The sequence below is a fragment of the Panicum hallii genome, chromosome 2 (assembly GCF_002211085.1).
Source record: "Panicum hallii strain FIL2 chromosome 2, PHallii_v3.1, whole genome shotgun sequence".
NCBI classification, from domain to species: Eukaryota; Viridiplantae; Streptophyta; class Magnoliopsida; order Poales; family Poaceae; genus Panicum; species Panicum hallii.
In genome coordinates, this window is record NC_038043.1 from 8148632 (window position 1) to 8166385 (window position 17754).

The 17754-nt window shown below is 41.6% G+C and overlaps 2 protein-coding genes across 3 annotated transcripts; both read right to left on the reverse strand.

The window, feature by feature from the left end:
• Positions 1-3184: 3184 nt before the first annotated feature.
• Positions 3185-8105, reverse strand: LOC112882166 (PGR5-like protein 1B, chloroplastic). The gene is made up of 10 exons (XM_025947151.1): positions 7578-8105; positions 7395-7491; positions 7187-7287; positions 5921-5977; positions 5255-5331; positions 5039-5090; positions 4069-4179; positions 3895-3992; positions 3724-3808; positions 3185-3515 (listed from the first exon to the last, which is right to left on the reverse strand). Exons 1-9 carry the CDS (start codon positions 8103-8105, stop codon positions 3739-3741), a joined length of 1191 nt encoding a protein of 396 aa, XP_025802936.1. The 3' UTR covers positions 3185-3515; positions 3724-3738.
• Positions 8106-10129: 2024 nt separating this feature from the next.
• On the reverse strand, positions 10130-17441 carry LOC112881933. 2 transcript variants are annotated; one of them, XR_003226555.1, is made up of 6 exons: positions 16741-17441; positions 15628-15745; positions 12786-13138; positions 12604-12702; positions 10723-12108; positions 10130-10487 (listed from the first exon to the last, which is right to left on the reverse strand). XR_003226555.1 is itself a non-coding variant. In XM_025946865.1 (5 exons), exons 1-5 carry the CDS (start codon positions 17412-17414, stop codon positions 10971-10973), a joined length of 2382 nt encoding a protein of 793 aa, XP_025802650.1. In that variant the 5' UTR covers positions 17415-17441; the 3' UTR covers positions 10640-10970. The 2 variants fall into 2 exon arrangements, 1 of the variants encoding a protein (XP_025802650.1); XM_025946865.1 differs by lacking the exon at positions 10130-10487 and having other exon boundaries at positions 10640-12108.
• Positions 17442-17754: the final 313 nt, after the last annotated feature.

The window sequence follows — 17754 nt, forward strand, 5'->3', positions numbered from 1 at the left end:
TGGAGAATTCCTCCGACAGTATAGATTACGGTGATCAATGCTACTAGCTCTACGCCCGTACATCTGCACAAGCTAGTTCAGTATGGTCATTAACTGAACTTATATTTACTTATCATTATTCTTACTGGATATATATATGGAGTTATGAACCTCTTGATCGAGATTCTAGAACCTTTTTCTCAGAGAGGGGAAAAATAAAAATCATATGATATAATCCACTTTGTCCACTTGAATCCTGACCAAAACTTTCACTCAGTTTACTACCACAAGCTATTTCAATTAGTTCAATCAACCCTTACTAAGATTTGCCTTTTCATTCCACGTACAAGTTGAGTTTTAAGTCCAATTTAAAAAACGAACTAAGAAAGTTTCATGATTATTTAATAGGACAAGAGCACCTAATTCTAAATTAATTCTCCATATATGCAAAATTCATGAAATGTAGTGATAAAACAAATATTAAAGTATTTTTTCTAACATACATACCAAAATGCCACTGGATACCCACCATCCATACCCAAATCCATACCCGTACTCTTTGGGGAGGGTATGGATTGCCCGTTTCAATGTGGATATGGGCAGGGTATGCGAGGGTAATACCCATTTCAACCGCTACCCGCGGTGTCTTCCGGCGGCGGCAGAAGACAAATACAAAGGTAATTTGAACAAATACAATGTGGATATTTATGATACATATCATGTTCTCCATCGTCTTGTTACAAAATTTGAACTTAGAGCTCAACTTGTACGCGGAGCAAAGAGAAAAAATAAATCTCAATAAGAGGTAGATCATTATCATGATGTAGCGTATTTGCTTGATCCCCACAAAACGTTATCACTCCCCAAGCAATATTATCTTTGTGTGACGCAATTGCACTACTGAAAAGTAAGCTGTTCATGATCGCTGGGTGCCCCGGTCTGCACTTCCGTAGAAGCTCACGAAATGAATCCGCGTGGCATCATCGGTAGCCTACGCCACAGTCGTAGACTCGTAGTGGGAAGGCACAGCCACAACAGGCACTCGTTGGGCGTTGGCGTTGGGTTGTGGTGAGCACGCACGCGCGCTTGGCCAATTTTCTGCTCGCCACCGTACCGGCGCCTCGCAAGAGCTTTGCGGCGTCACTTCTCCTGCCACATGTCAACTGTTCACAAGTAGCTGGGAGCACGCCGAACCAGGAAGCTATCTATATCCTAGACACGAGTAGATAGATACACACCAAACTTGGAGTATCTTGTGCAAGTGTAGAGAGAAACAATTAGAAGATGGTAGTTGTTTTGATAAATAAACCATTTTTTTTTGCGAGGTTGATATGAACCATACCAGAATGTGAGAAAAGCTCTTTTATAAAATATAAATTTGAGTAGAATAAAGTTAATACTTTCTCTTGTACTCTCGCTTCATTCTCTATTTGGCCTTTCCTTTTTTGCCTCTCCCGTAATAAATGGTCTAAGATCATTTTAAACTCATAGTCTTGTAGCATAATAAAGTGGTTATCTACCTTTTAGCTAGATGATCATCCACTAAAGATGAGATTGCTTAAAGGTTGAACTTACGTCATGTCCATGTCAAATAATTATTTTATTTCATAATAAGGGTGTGGATTTGAATTCGAACTACCAAATTTATTCTGTATTCAAGATATGGATTCCGTGCACACATGGGCACATGCCCACCCCGGCTGATAGCCGTCGGATTGAGATGGCATTGGGATATGTGCTAGTTGATGGTCTAATTAAACTGTGACGGTAGAATGCTTATAGTAGGAACTTTTAATCTTTTCGCCAGTGTTTACGAGAATTGAAAGGTGCGCGGACCAAGGAGATGTGAACTGTTTTGTTCTTTTCATGGTGTCTCGTATTGGACGGCATGGGCACGCAGCTAAAGATGGTCAATTTGATCGAGTTTGCTTTCACTGAAACCTTTTTCATCATCACTCTCCATTGGCCATCGTCCACAATCTTCGGCGTGTCAAGTAGATAACTAGCTCAAGTTCAGAAAATTCAGTAGCTGTGCAAGGGCTGCTGTTAGAGCATTCATATCCTGCCTGAACTCAGCTCAGACACCGTAAACTGCAAGAGCAAATGTAGCCCTGTATCTACTGCAAGATACTGTAAATCAATCAATCAGTAACACGAAGACGATAACAAGAGCTTCCATGGCTAACTGAACCGAAGAAAAACAAGCTGCTAAAAACCTGTTGCGCTGTAAGAGTTCAGATTGCGGGCCTCAAACCCGAAGGTAGCTATCAAAAGTACACTACTGAAACTTCAGTGAGAAGAAAAAAAAAATGTTGTGAACCGATGTACCCTGACTGATTCTGATAGCGCCGAGTGGTAATTCAGTAAACGGGCTAACAGTTCAGGCATTCGCGCAAGGTTTAGAACTACTTGAAATCCATTCAACCACCATTTCAAGCACAATCTGTCCATGTCAAAACCAGTCTATGGACTCCCAAGTCTTGTTCTGGTTCAGATTGGGTCCACGACATGGCATCTGTGGGCGGCACTGAAAACACAGTTTTGCAAATGCAGCAACATTTGTAATGTCCTGGTGATCTGAATATTCAGATTGACTGTGAATGTTCAGACAACTGAAGATTGATTCTCACTTCTCAATTATATAAGCTCAGGGTCTTTTTTTTTCACGCCCATTCTTTGAAATGGATGCTGCTAGTTAGCTACAAATGTCCCTCAAAAAAAAAAAGCTACAAATGTGAAGACAGCCCAACAAAGAATAGTGTGACGAAAGTTGACGTATGGTGCTTGTCGTCTGCACACATTCGCTATTCCACCCCGTGATGAACAAGACATCTAAGAAGATGCCAAAGTATCGAGTGCCAAGGCCGCTGTTGTGCGAAAAAGCGCGGTGGGCAGGTACCCACGATTTTCACTGGAGCATGCAGGTTAGCGTCGTTTTGACTCTGTGATGCTATTTGCTTGGACACGTGTCGTCGAATGAGGTGGTGGGTAGATGTCCACGCTTGGATTCACATATTTGCACTCAAATATTTATAGTAATGTGAAAAAGTAGACTATTTGATTCGTACCCGATCCGTCTCCATTTTCCACTTCCACCCTGAAAATGCTATTCAACGCATAATATGTTATAGTATAAGCACTAGGCCCATTTTGTCAACTTCGCACAGGGCAGAACCTGCCCTGGCCACCTCAGTACCATGAGCCGGAGAGAAACTACTTTACACTCAGGTAACATCGAAAAGCAGGGTTTGGTCAAGAGAAACTACTTCACATACAGCATCAAGTTCTTCAGACAGGTATGGTATGCTAAGATAGCACGAACATATATGGCTAGTTTTTCTTTCTACACTCTATGCACGTATCTCCATTTCATCAACACTGTATAGTACAAATATCTACATTTGTTTAAGATATACATCGACCAGCATGACAAACAAACATCACTGCACGGTTGTCACCCGACTCTAGGTCAGGCCTTGCTTTATTTGTGTTGTAGATCACAGGATCTGCTCGGCCATCTCTCCTCCTAGTGAAACCTAGGAAGATCCAAGCAGTTAGCATTCTCTTACACACAAAAATGACAAATGTATGTCCTATCTAGATCATACACATTTTCCTAAACTTTTCAATTTTTTCGACACAGTATGGTTTGATTCTAAGCTAAGTAGGCATAACTATGAAGTCACTAGCATGGTACTTTTGCTCTACCTTTGATGACTGCAGGCTGGTGGGAGAGTGACTCACCTAAACCACCTTTATTTATGCCTCTGCCAGTTCTGGGAGTGTAATCAACCGGGATGCTGAGTCGTACACCAACTCAGTGCCACAACTGATGAACAAATATAGCAATAAACACTTCTCAGAATATAAGGTTGAAAGCATATAGAACATGATATTAACAATCGTCAGGCGTACTTTGCACATTTCACACTGTTTTTAGCACCACCACTAGGCACTGACAGTATAGTCCCGAAGAAGGAAAGGTTCTCATTTCCACAATTTGGACATGGGCCCTGAAAAAGGAGTAATACATCATCTCTCCTATTCTCCAGTTATGCAATAATGTATAAACAACAAAAAGGAAAATACCTTCAAAATCAGGAAGTCTTTCACAATGGCATTAGTGATTGACTGTGCTACCCAAAATATTAAAGGCAGTGCAGCAAACCATGTGAAGATGAAACTGTAAGGCTCTGGCAACTGCATAAATCAGAAAAGTGCAGTTACAAATAAGAAAGTCCCTTGGGTGGTGCCACTAATGCCAACTAAAGAACCTAAGATATACTGAACACAGATAAACTTTCAAATGTGGCATGCACGACAAGAATGCCATCTATTGTCATCAGAACTCTCGAGTACAAATCTGAACTGTAATACAAGAAATTCCAAGGAAAGTTACTAGTTGTATTTGACAATAAGTTTGTCTCAACAACCAACTGTATTAACTTTATTGAATTATTTCTGTTCCTTTTTTACTTTAGCTTATCATTTCTTGATGCAAAGAACAAAACATCAATATAAAAAAGATAAGCATGATAATTGGTTGCATGCGTTGTTTCAACGCCCAGTCTGAATGTTTGAACAGTTTGGACAAGTTTGGCAAAACCAGCATTTCAGCACTAGACTAAGTCCTAGGTGCTCATTTTTATGCAGGAAAAATATGATGGCAGAGGGGGTAACCTTTTACTATAAGAGAATTATTTTCCATGTTATTGAGTGACATGCTATTATATTTCCAAAAGGTACACATAATAGTCAGATGCCCCTGATAATCTTAGCAGCAGCTAACGCCCACTGGAGTGCAACCACCACTTTTAAACTTCCAAATCAATAGAAATAACTTTCAGTATACAAAAAGAAAATTTTATCAAGGATAATGAATTGTGATTATAACATTCCCTAATTCTAGTCCAGAAGCCTAAACTAATGTTTTTTTTGTAGGGAACAAAACTAATTCGAGTTTACAGACAAAAATCACATTCAAATAGCACTTGTATGCCGTCGTTGTAATATCCTCAACAAAAAACCAATAATAGGACTTCAATTTGCCAATATTTACCTCAAGAAGATATGTGATCTCAAATCCCGTCAAATCATCCAAGAAGAAGAATCTGTCAAGAAGAAACATGCATTAGACACCTAATGAAGATAGTGGTCCCTGCTAAACCAATAGCTATATTTGGCTGCAGTGTGATATGACCGTTCGAAATCAAGAAGAACTCAAACAATCCTCTTTCATTCCTGTCATGTCAGAACATTTCTATGTAATACTCACAGTGTTAGAGCTACAACAGCTGCTGGAACATTTAGCAGGAACATCTTGAAGTAGTCAACAGTCAAGTCACTGTAGACCTGCACAAAATTCCATACTAGGTTAGGATTCTTAAAAATGAACAAACTCACATTACTGTCCCAAACCAGTGAGAATGGTAAAGTCACGTCTTAATGGGTATATCTAATCTGAAGAATATTACACTATAGTGTAAACTCATCTGACTTGATTGAATGACTCTGTTTGTTTGTTTACTTGGTACAACAGATCTACAAGATAATGTTTCTTAGCATTGACTTGGTGGTATGGACTTAAGATCACAGAAGACTTTACCCGCTACACTATATGGGCGGATAACGCCTCCCTCGACCCACTAATAATATTCAGTTAAAGTTCACAGGGTATAGATGCGGAACACTATGTCAGGCATCACTGAAGGAAATGTAGACAACAATGTTGCAAAAATTTTGGTGACAAAGCTGACAAAAGTACTGGTCCTGATCTTCTGCTAGGTAAGGATAACTATGTTGAGGCATGGCCTCATTAGTCATTACAAGCCTCACTATATAGGAACAAAAAAAAGTGATATAACTACGCTTTTCTTTCCAGTATGTGCTGTCATGAAGTAGAATAACTGGCAAGACAATATATTGAATGATTATTAAATACCTTTCGACTCCGTAGGCTGCATCTTGGACCTTCCTGTACAATGTCGCTTCCTTCTTTCTGGAGGAGAAATTATCAAGAAAAAATAACAGCAGATTTAGAATATCACACTGCTGTGCTTATGATGCATTAGTTGATAGGTGAAATTCATCTCAAGATTCTCATGATCTCCGAAGTCCAAAAGTGAAATACTGGACCTGAAGCCAAATAACACCTAAATGGCATAACACTAGTGGTCCAGGCAACAAGGAAAAGGGAACCCCACTAAACAAATCAATATGGACCTCTCTTCCGTGCACTGACCTATGGAGACAAATTGTCAGAGCACCACAAAGCTTGTTAGTCGTTACATGATCGACTGCCTCCATGCCATACTCCCGAAACAATCACCAATCATGAATGGAGGTCTAGTAATAAGCTATTTGCTTAATGGCACTAGACCTTTGATTTTAAATTGGTAATAACTTGCTATATTGCTAGAGCTTCATTCTCTCTATAGTCTATATCACGCCCTCATAGATGAAGAGGAGCTGCTGATGCACGGGCATATGAAATTTATGGTCAAACTCGACTTTGTTTGTGAGTTGAAATTGACAGAGAGCAAACAAAAAGAAAAAAAAACGTATACCTTGTTTGCACTTTTCTTCATTATATCTTCACTCTTTGCCAATTTCATACCTTATAGAAATAGAGTCAAGCTCAATCTTAGAAGTTTACATGCTTGTGCATCATTACCTCCTCTATATGTATGAGTTCTTTTTTTTCCTTTAGATTTTTTCAAAACACACGAACATGGTTTTTAGTGGGGTTTTCACGATTCCACCAAATGGGCTTCTTCCATCGAATATTAATTCCTGCTTGCTTTGTAGCTCATAAACTTGAGAAATGGAGACCAAACTAAGGCCAGTCTCAGTGGGGATTTCATGAGAAGTTTCATGGGCATTAAATGGCATGCCACATCAGCAAATTTGCTAACATGGCAGGGTCATTATGGGGAGAGAGAAGACAGAGTTTCATGGGATGTGAGAGGAGTTTCATCACCATGAAACTCAGCCGGCACAGTTACCAAATTCTCGCTCTTGGTAGCTGTGCAATGAATTTGTGCACTGAAACTGGCCTAACACCAACCATCCTTAGTAAAACAGGAAAATTGGTTGGTATGAGTGAGAATTTGCACTGAACCCTTTCAAATTTTCAGAAATGGAGACCAAACTAACACCAACCATCCTTAGTAAAGCAGGAGAGATTAATAGGACAGCTAGATCTAACCTTTAATCTCAACTTTAGGTCATCGAATTCAGCATCTGTCATGATGGGGGTGCCAGCCACATATGCCATGGAGGCCTCCAAAAACCTTTGCTCATCCGGGCCTAATAACCAAAAACAAAGGAACATTGATTAGTAATTAGCACGATCAAATCATTTCCATGCATCAGAGACGAACAAAATCAAGATGGGCTTACGAAAACGCGCTTACTTAGCATGACAACGCTGCTGCCTTCCCACATGAGCTCCTCCTTGAGGTTATCGAACTCCTCGTTGGACATGATGGCCTTCTGTTCGTAGTAGAACGCCTAAACACCAGGAGCAGCAAATACCTCGATTCAATTCAATTCACCACCAGGTATAAAGTAAAAGTAAAAAAAACGCGCGGACGTGCCTGCAACGCCTGGAGGAACTCCTGCTCCATCTCCCCGATGGTCTTCTTCTGCTTGCCGTCGATGCTGCAGTAGGGGAGCACGTTGCTGTCCACCACCTCGTCGTCCTGCTGCTGCACCTGGCCCTGCGCCTCGCCCTCGGAGGCGAGAGCCCGCCACCGGCCGGGGCGGGCGCGGGGGCGCGCCGGCACCGCCGTTGTCAAGACGCGGCACCTCGGGGAGGTGGACGCCGCGGCGGCGGCGGCGCGGGGCGAGCGCCGGAGCGCCGGCGGCGGGGGCAGGGGCGCGGGGAGGCGGCACGGCAGGGAGAGCCGCGCGTCGGAGGCCATGGCGCGCGCGGCGAGCGGGCGGTCGCCCCGGCGAGACGGAGAAGGGAGGAGAGGGGAGAGCGCGTGCGCGGGAGATACTTTTTCGTTTCTGTGTGGCGCGGGGGTGGCTGGCGATCGCGGAGGGATAAGGCGGGTGGGGGCGGCGTTCGGAGATGCGTGGTGGAGGCGCCGGGAGGCCTCTCGATGTTTTCTTGCGGCCATGCGGCCTCGTGCGTTTCCTTCTTCCTGGTGGGCGGTGGCTCAGCAGTCAGCCAGTCAGCAACGTCGTTAATTCGAAATTCCAATGTAAAATAAAGTTCATGTTACTCCCTGAACTCCTTTTGGAGTCTACAAATCAACCCTAATTATGAAACTGTCTGCTTTTCTACAGTGTGTTTCGGGGAAAAAAAAACAAAACCTCAACCGAAGAGATGCGGTTAAGCCTGGAAGGAATAGTGAAGAGGAGAAGATACGGAGTTGTGTCAAAAAGTGTGTTCCTAGTCCTTCTTGGAACATCCGATTATTGTAGAAGCTAAACGAAGTGTTGCTAACTTGCTACACGTATTTAAAAGTTTCTACCACCAAAATGAGAATATCAAGATTAGCACAATTAGCAGTTTAGCACAAGGTTAAGAACATAATTGTGCTAGATTAGACTAGTTTGTATCTTCACATCTTATTTTTTAAAAATAATGTGTGTAAAGCTATAATTTCAAAAAGCTTTTGTTAAACTGTGTAGATACATTATAGAATAGGTCGAATATAAGTAAATACATCTCTCCTCTTTTGAAATTTCTTTGTAAATTAGATTATGCATTTAGATGGAACATGTATGCATGAATTATTCGTATTTTATTTGATTTAAGTGAGATATTTGGATTATAGTTTGAATTTGAATCCAAACTATAGTTATAGTTTTATATAAATGTATATTTTATATATATATATAATATTTTTAAAGTAAGCAATGATTTCTTCTTGGTCTGTCAATTAGAATTCTAATCAGAATCCGAACAAATCAATTGAAATCCTAATCTAATCGGAACACGAACAATTAATGTCTTATGCGGTCATGACACGGTCATGACACGACCTGTACATGGAATGAAAGAGTATAAAGTTTATAGTCTTATATAGATCAGGTAAAATTTATGTTACCGCACATACGGACATGTAAAACATATTTGAATAATTAGACCCTGACTTGGGCCGGAATCCAAGTCACTGCCCAGCCCCTAGACGGCATTGGAGTTTTTTAAAAAAAAGGGTTAGAAAAAAATTAAATTCGAAAAGGATGCCGATTTAGAAATTTTTCAAAAAGAGGTACCTCCCGCCCGATCAACGGGCGGAAGGCATGGGGCCAGACACCTCCCGCCCATCCAACGGGCGGGAGGTGCCTCTTTGCGAATAAGAAACTTTTCTTATTCGCGAAGAGACCCCTCCCACGGTGGCAAAGTTGGGCGGGATATGCCCTTTTTCTTATTTTTTGTTCGAGTTTATATTTTACAAACTATTTAAAATTCATACTTTTTTCAAATACAAGATTTATTCGCCATACTCTTTTGTATACATATAAAATTTTAGTACGTGAGTACATCTGGAGCACGGTGAGTTTGATGGGCCAGCTGTGTACACGTGGGTGGACGCATAAGATGAACTGGAGGCCCCCACGTCGTCTCTGCTGCAACACGTCAGTGCACATAACCTTTGCGTCAAGTTGTCATGAATCCGACGAAAGCTCTTATTGTACTATGCCTTCGGTACACGTACTCCATGGTCAAACAACATGATCTGAGATGCAGCTTCGACCTCCGCGCAGTGGACAAACAACGTGATTTGAGATGCAGCTTCAACCTCCGCGCAGTGGATTAGATCGGAAGCAGAGTAATATTGTTATCGATTTTTTTAAAAAATATATATGTATACAAAAGAGTATGGCGAATAAATCTTGTATTTGAAAAAAGTATGAATTTTAAATAGTTTGTAAAATATAAATTCAAACAAAAAAATAAGAAAAAGGGCCATCCCGCCCGGATGCCTTTGCCGCCGCGGGAGGGGACTCTTCGCGAATAAGAAAACTTATTCGCGAAGAGGCACCTCCCGCCCGTTGGATGGGCGGGAGGTATCCGGCCCCACGCCTTCCGCCCGTTGATCGGACAGGAGGTACCCATTTTTGAAAATTTTCCAAATCGGCACCCCTTTTCGAACTTAATATTTTTAACTCTTTTTTAAAAAAATTCGACGGCATCGCCCGGACCACCTCCTACGCGCAGTCAAGCAAACCCAGCGGCCCAATCAGGCCCAGCTCGGCCTGCCCCGCCGAACTCCGTCCACCGCCGTCCATGAGGCCATCCAAACAACACAAAATCGCTTATAAAAGAACAACATAAATTCGCAAACAGAGTTTTCAGATTTGTAGGCTCCGACAGATGCAATTGCAATGCCATGTAATGCAACAAAAAAAAATAACAAGGAGACAAACAAGTACGGTGTTTCAAAAATTCAAAAGGAAGTGCAGATGAGAGGTGTGGTCACACAATGGAGGAGCATCTTGAAAGACGGCTATGGTGAAATCAAATGAGCTCCATGCTGAAGGGAACAGACCTGTGAAATTGAAATATCCAGACTTAAGGATCGAACAGATGTAAGCATATACATGAAGTAGATAGATTCATCATTTAGATACTGTTCTGAAACATAAATCCGGTTCTGCAGAATGAAAACCCAAAACAGAAATGTGGTGTGCCATTATGTTGTATTTTTCACATGACAAATTGAACTTTATTGCTCATTCAGAAAGTAATCAGTGAAGGATTACAACATTGCTTAACGGACATACATGCTGCCATGCCAATACTCATAGGTAGGCCCAGGCCCCTTCTTGCACTATAATGCTGCAAGTGTTAGCAAAAATGGAGAAATGACTAACAAATCGTAACTTTCCCGGGAGCACCCATATCAGCCAGGGCCTCTAAATCCAATTCTCATTCAGTTTTCCACCAAAGGAACTTGCTGCTTACTTGTCCCCTCTTCTAATACTTATGTTGCTGCTCTCTTTGTTTTATCCATATCCTCTATTTAAAAGTCTCAGCGCCTGCCATGGAAGTCACCACTTCTATCCCAATTTCTTCTTCCAGTTCTTTGTGAACCTCTTGAACCATTATCTAGCTGATTTCCTCTAACCCTGCGGCTCCTATCCGATACTGGCCCACCACGATGCATACTAAAACCATTAGATTTTTCATTCCGGTCCGTTCTACCATAACGGTCCCCTCTAGACTGTCTATCATTCAAGTTACGGCTTCTGCCACGGAAGTTGTTACTGATGTTTGTGGAAGACTTAGTCCGCCTAGACTGGAACCGATCAACCATACCAGAATCCATATCATTAGGAAATGGTTCATCATCACTATAGGCAAGTGCATTGCGCCTGACAGAAGCTCTCTCAGGATTTCCCTGAATATGGCTTCTTTTACTTCTAAGACCTTCGTCAATGTCCTCGTCCAAATCGGAATTGATCCCATCATCACTCTCTGATCCAAAAGATGCCCTTCTATATTTAGTAGAACCACTCCGACCTCTGGTTTTATGCCAAGAATCAGCAAGATGACTCGATCTCAGGGAAGGGTGATCCTCGAATTCATCCTCATTAGCAGACGCTGCTATATCATCCTTGGTTGCATATCTGGGCTTTCTATTGTTATCAAATTCACCAAAACCTTCTGAATCAGAAGCATTCTCAAGATCAGAATAGCTCATCCTTGATACTCCACCAGCCTGACTTCCTTTTGATAAGTCAAGTTCGTAATTGTCAATGTCATCCTCTTCATCATCAAAATCATCAAAACCAACCCTAGAAGATGGCAAGCTATCTCTTTCTGAGAAATTATCTCTTCCCTTAGCCATTGTTTCAGCCATTCTGAAGTCATCGTCCTCTGAGCCCCTAGCAGAATCTCTATAGGACATGCTGTCCACAGATGAGCTCTCCCTCGCTTTAGATGAATCAGCAAACTCAAATGCAGCAACATCAGCGCCGTCTGACTCATTATCATCAAAATCAAAGTTCCATGCACTAGAAACATCAGACTTGCGTGGAGGTCTTTCCAATCTTTTCCGTAGTGCCGATTGCTTTGCTTCCATTTGGCTCTTGGCATACTCATCAGCAGGGCGGTCGTGCTCACAATGGAAACATGACATATTCCGCCTATAGTTCAAGAAATTGCACCTGAAATTTCATGTATACAAATCAGATCAATGAGAAAAGGCATTAACTACATAACAACTTAATTCATGAACGACTGGAAAGTGTGCTATTTTTATTTTCTTATTCACCATAATCAACAAGTCACCTCATCAGAAACTGGTGTCATAGAGACCAGACCTATGGATCTTAGATACCAAGCCATTTTTGTTCATATTTGTGTTTGATTACAGATAATCATATGCAGTAAACATGGATGTAACAAAAGAAAAGATGTAGGAAAGTGCCAGAGGCTAGTGCAGTGTGTTTTCTATACAGTTATTACAGAATAAGGTTGAAAAAATAGATTGCATCCTAGATACCAAGTTGTTTTTTCATAAGTGTGTCTGAGGACAGATAAAATATAGCAAACATAGATGCAACAAAAGATGTTGAAAAGTATATTGCGCGTTCAATACAGTTATGACAGAATAGGCTAGAAAAATAGACACCAAACAGAATTATGGTGCGTATGCTAACCGAGGACATTCCCACTCTCCAGGGAGGAGTTGCCTTTTTGGACGTTTAGCATCACACTGCAAGCAAACATTGTTTTTTGCGAAGTTCATGAAGTCACACCTGCAAACAGACTCCAGAAAGTAAAAATAATATTCCTCAAGTCAACAAGGTTCCAAAAATTACAGGAAAGTGGCTTAAATTACTTAGGGCAGAGCCAATCTCCTTTCTTCATCTCTACATCATCACGTCCGACTCGCTTCTTTGGTGGGGGAGGTGGTTGCTTCACCTTAGGAGGAGGTTTCCTTATTACAGGGGGTGGGAGATTAGGATCAATAGGAACACTGCTCAACTTGACAATCTCGTGTATTAATTTCCGGACAACAGCCTTCAAAGATTTCAATTTGAGAAGAGGCTTGTTCTCTACGGTTTCCTTTATGTGATCAAAACCATAGATCAATAAAATACGCATAACATCGAGGGTCCTAGCTTCATCTTCTTTACGTGTAAGGATGTAACCCCTCGAGCATACATTTCGTAAATTACAAGAGCTACATACCTGTGAATTAGAAGCAAAATAAAGAAATCAGAAGGCCAGATTTTCTTAACAGGTATTACCATATTTGATGTTCACTTAGACATTGCAACTAGACAAGAACTGATCTACATTCCTTGGGACTAACATCCTCTGTTGATTATTGCACACAAAAATACTACACTGAATTCTATGATGATGATGTATAAAAGCAGTGCACTAGCTACGAAAAATTAAAAGAATGGGAAGAAGGCATTAGCTAAGGAAATTTAGCTGCATGAGAAATATAACACAAGTAATATGTTAGAATCACAAGTATTTAGATCTCATGACAAGGCCAAACTGTAATGGAGACCCCTTCATATGAAAAGGCTAACAGTAAAATCAGTATGAGAGAGCAAAACAAAAGGGATATAAAGCATTAGAGTAGTAATGATATCCAAACAAAAAGAGGGCATACGCCAGACAAGGTCAAACACAATTGTTATGCAAAAGCAATATACCATCTAACCAGAGGTACTAAAATAACCTACTCCCTCCGTTCCAAATTGTAGGTCGTTTTAGCAAATTTAGATGCATAATTTTTTCTATGGATCTAGACACAATATATGTCTAGATGCATTGCAAAATCTATGTATCTAGATTTGCCAAAACGATCTACATTTGGAACCGAGGGAGTATTTCAGTGTCTTTTTTGGGCAGAACCTAAAGCAGCTTTACTAGGCAAAGTGCAAACGCACAGTATTCAGAAATAAAACTCCATTTCACAATTCTTGTCCATAAACTGCCATGTGCAGAAACCAAGGTGAGCAATGTCCATGAAAAACTTAGAGAGGAACAACCACAGATGCACCTACTAAATGGCATACTACAAAGGCGCAACCTCTTTCACATCATTGATGTAGGGTTAGAGGATAAAAATGCAATACAAAAGGGAGTACCCAGTCCTGAAAATAAGCCACAACAAGAAATTAAACCTTTGAGGGAGGCTGGTGAAACCCAGGACAGGAAAAATCCTCTTTTTTTTTCTTGATGAACAACTATTTCGAAATGGCAACTCCGGGTACATGCCAACGGCACTTTGACATAGGTTTTGTCAGTAAAAAAAAAACATGAATGTTTCACAACAAGATTGTTCAGCACACATTCTTTAGCTCAAACTAACAATAAAATGACCTTACAACAACTAATGCCAGGTGAATATGTTCCATTTATGTAAAAAGAACGAAGAAATTATCGAAGGTTAAGCATTTTATCATATTTGTGAATAGTAACAATTTCAGTTTGTCTAGCATAGGTGGCTTCAGAATGCTAGGAACCACCCTCCTGTAAAGCTTTTGACCAGTTGGTGAGCTTATGTGGCCAGCATGCCTAGGCGGTCAGAAGGAGAACAACTCGCTGCAGGCGGTTCAAAGACATGAACAATCTGCAAGAAAGTGGTGTCAAGATACGTTGGGGATGAGGAGATTGGCTAAGCAGGGTGGATCCGGGTTTAGAAAAGGAAGCAAGTGGAGATGGAGGTACAGCCAGAGGCAAGGTGGTTATGACTTCCTTCACCTGTTGGTTTTGGGCCACTGTCAGCATGGTTAAATTCTTTCACTCCCCCCACTCACCCCTACACTTCCCTCTCATCACCATCTTGTATGCTAAGTCGACAAGGCATTAGGCAAAATCCAGCTACTTGCATAGCACTTTTTACAACACAGTCTAGCATGTAATGTACCAGTTCAATGCGAGAAGTAGATGAAAGAATCCAAACCTTTAGTCTAAAAATGATCTTTTTTGGTCCAATTATCTTTTGTCCCTATCTTAACTAACTCATCAATCTTAGATTATTTGATAAGAGGAATCAGGACAGAAGAATTTCGTATCAAAACCATTTACTTCACATAAACTTCCTTCACTCTCTTGCTGCCATGACTGTATCATGTGGCTTTGGGATAACTAAATAGACCACAAGCATCAAGGAATTTGCAGACTAAGCGATCGTATCACAGGTTTTCATGAATTTAAGTTTTCTAGTGGGTCCACTGACTGTTGTGAGTGTCAATGCAGCAGCAGCAGCACTTGGCCAGCAGTAGTAGCTAAATGAGTTGTTGATGTTAAAAATATGCAAGAACAACAAAAGCATATACTAATGGAATTTAAAGTTAATCGACTTCCCTAAATGTGGAGATACCAATCCAACTAAGTCCTAATGAAATCAGCATAAGAAAATAAATTGTGCTTGCCATATGCAGCTGGGCATTAAGAACGGAAGAATTGAAGATGAGATTGTCAAATGAGACATCGCATGTACCCCATATAGCCTCAAATAACATCTATTATAATCAATAACAGAAAAGTAATATCGCTGAGGACTGTTTCTATGGTGCTTGTCATCACCACAAGTCCACAATGACAACTGGAGACCATGGTGGTTAAGATACAAGTTGGCAGACAAAACACAAAGTGGTGAAATACATATTTTTGGGCATTCAGAAACAAATTTTGGTTTAGAATATGCAACTTACATCGCCCTCATCAAGATGGACAAGTTTTCTTATCAGCTTTGCAGAAAACACAGCTTTTGCATCCATGCTGGGGCACCCATGGCCCACCAATATCTGAAGATCCTTCCTTGGCAATGATCTGCATAAGATTGAGGAACCAATAACATGATTATTAGTCAGTTACTGTTCGTTCATTTGTTGCATCTATGATTGTCTACAGAGTCAACCAAATGGTGCTACATTAATAATAACCCTTTCTGATTTCTGACAGGATAATTGAATTCCTTTTACTAATTTTGAGGCAAGCCATTACATATTAACCTCCGATTCATTATATGTTATATTTAGTTCTCCTGTGCTTCAGTCAAGGATTCACCAAAAAAATATCATATGAAAGGAAGCTATATCTGATTTGGATGGCCATAGTGATTTGCTCTCAGCATAAAAAGAGTTACAGTGCAAATTAGTAAGTCTAGCAATGATGAATTTTCCAACTTAACATCAAATACTTGTACTCCTGAATTTCTAGATTTAGCAATAAATGGATGGGAAGCTTTCAGAAATTTTAATGCGATTTAAAACTTTCAGAAATTTTAATGCGATTTAAAATTATCTATTCCACACATACACAGGGAATAATGATGACAGGATATGCATCATCATTATCCACTTACAGCAAGGAAAAAAAAGTTATGGTTGCAATCGCAATGTAATCATCTATCTTCAATGAACTAAAACAATGGTAACTTCTTAGTATCAAACTAGGAGAAAGAACACAGTGACAACCCATTTCTGATGGATCTAGAAATTCTCATCAAATCCTGCCTTCAAACTCTGTGCAGGTAGCACCTGATACCTCTAAACAAAGATAAGGTTTTGATTATCCGACAGGCTTCTCACAAACGGGAATGGTCTCTCAATAGTTATGCAATATTGGAATGGCGACAAACTGAATCAAAGACTATGGTATGAAATTATCTTAACATAGACTGCCTTCAAACTTTTCGAGGCTATCACAAACACCTAAGGCAATGGCATATTGGCACGCAGACGAATTTGACCCACATCACGTAATTAACAACACAAGGAACATAAATGTTCCACTAAATGTAACATCAGGAGCAACAAACGTACTTGAGGATGTCGAACCGGTCGCGGCCAAAGTTCATGCAGGCGTTCTTAACGGTGGTCCAGTCCCTGGAGAAGTCGAACCCGGCCTCCTCGCTGACCTCTGAGAGGTCCATGGGCACCGCGGCGGCCATTGAGGCCTCGTCGGCACCACCGGCCCGTCCGAGGTCAAAGTACCTCTGCTGAGCAAGCCGCTCCATCAGTTCGATCCACTCCGGCCAGGGGTGCACCAGCTCCACCTCCCTCCGCAGCACCTCCTCCATACTCATCCTCCTCACCTCATCGGCCGCTGCCACCGACACCTCAGCTTCCTGCTTCGGTTCGTCGGGCTCCGGCTCCGGCCCCGGCTCTGGCCGCGGTCCTGCCTCTCCCTCCAGCGGCGGCGCCTCAGGAGGCGGCGCGGGCCGGCGCCAGGACTGGATGCGGCGGAGGGCAGCGTCGCGGGCCGAGAGGTCGGAGGAGCGGGAGCGGTCGATGGCATCGAGCTGGTCGAAGACGAAGGCGAGGCGGGCGGATAGGGCGGGGGGCTTAGGGGAGGCCGGTGAGGGGGGCGAGGACGAGGGCGAGGGTGGGGAGGGAGAGGAGGCGAAGGCGCGGTGGCGGAGGAGGACGAGGAGGGAGGAAGGGGTGGGGAGGCTGCGCCGGCGGCGGAGGAGCAGCGATGGGCGGTGGTACGCCATGTGGGGAATTGGGTTTTGGGGCCAAAACCCTCGCCGTCTTTAGAGAAAGCAATTATGAACAGCGATTCCATTTTCTTTTCGCGAAACTGGAATTTTTTGTTTGATCGAACTAAGAGAATGTTGCCCTTGAAATCTTTTGACTCAGTTTCAGTATTTGCATCTTTTTTGCTCTATTTTCAGTACCAATGGAAATTTTTAGTATTTAGCTGGATGTTTTGCAAATATATATTTTCAGTAGCCATCGGTTGGTTTGATACGAAACAAATATAGCAATATAATAAATGTAGGGCAAGTAAGCTAGTTCAATTTTTATTAATTTAGTTATCCTAATTCCTAAATG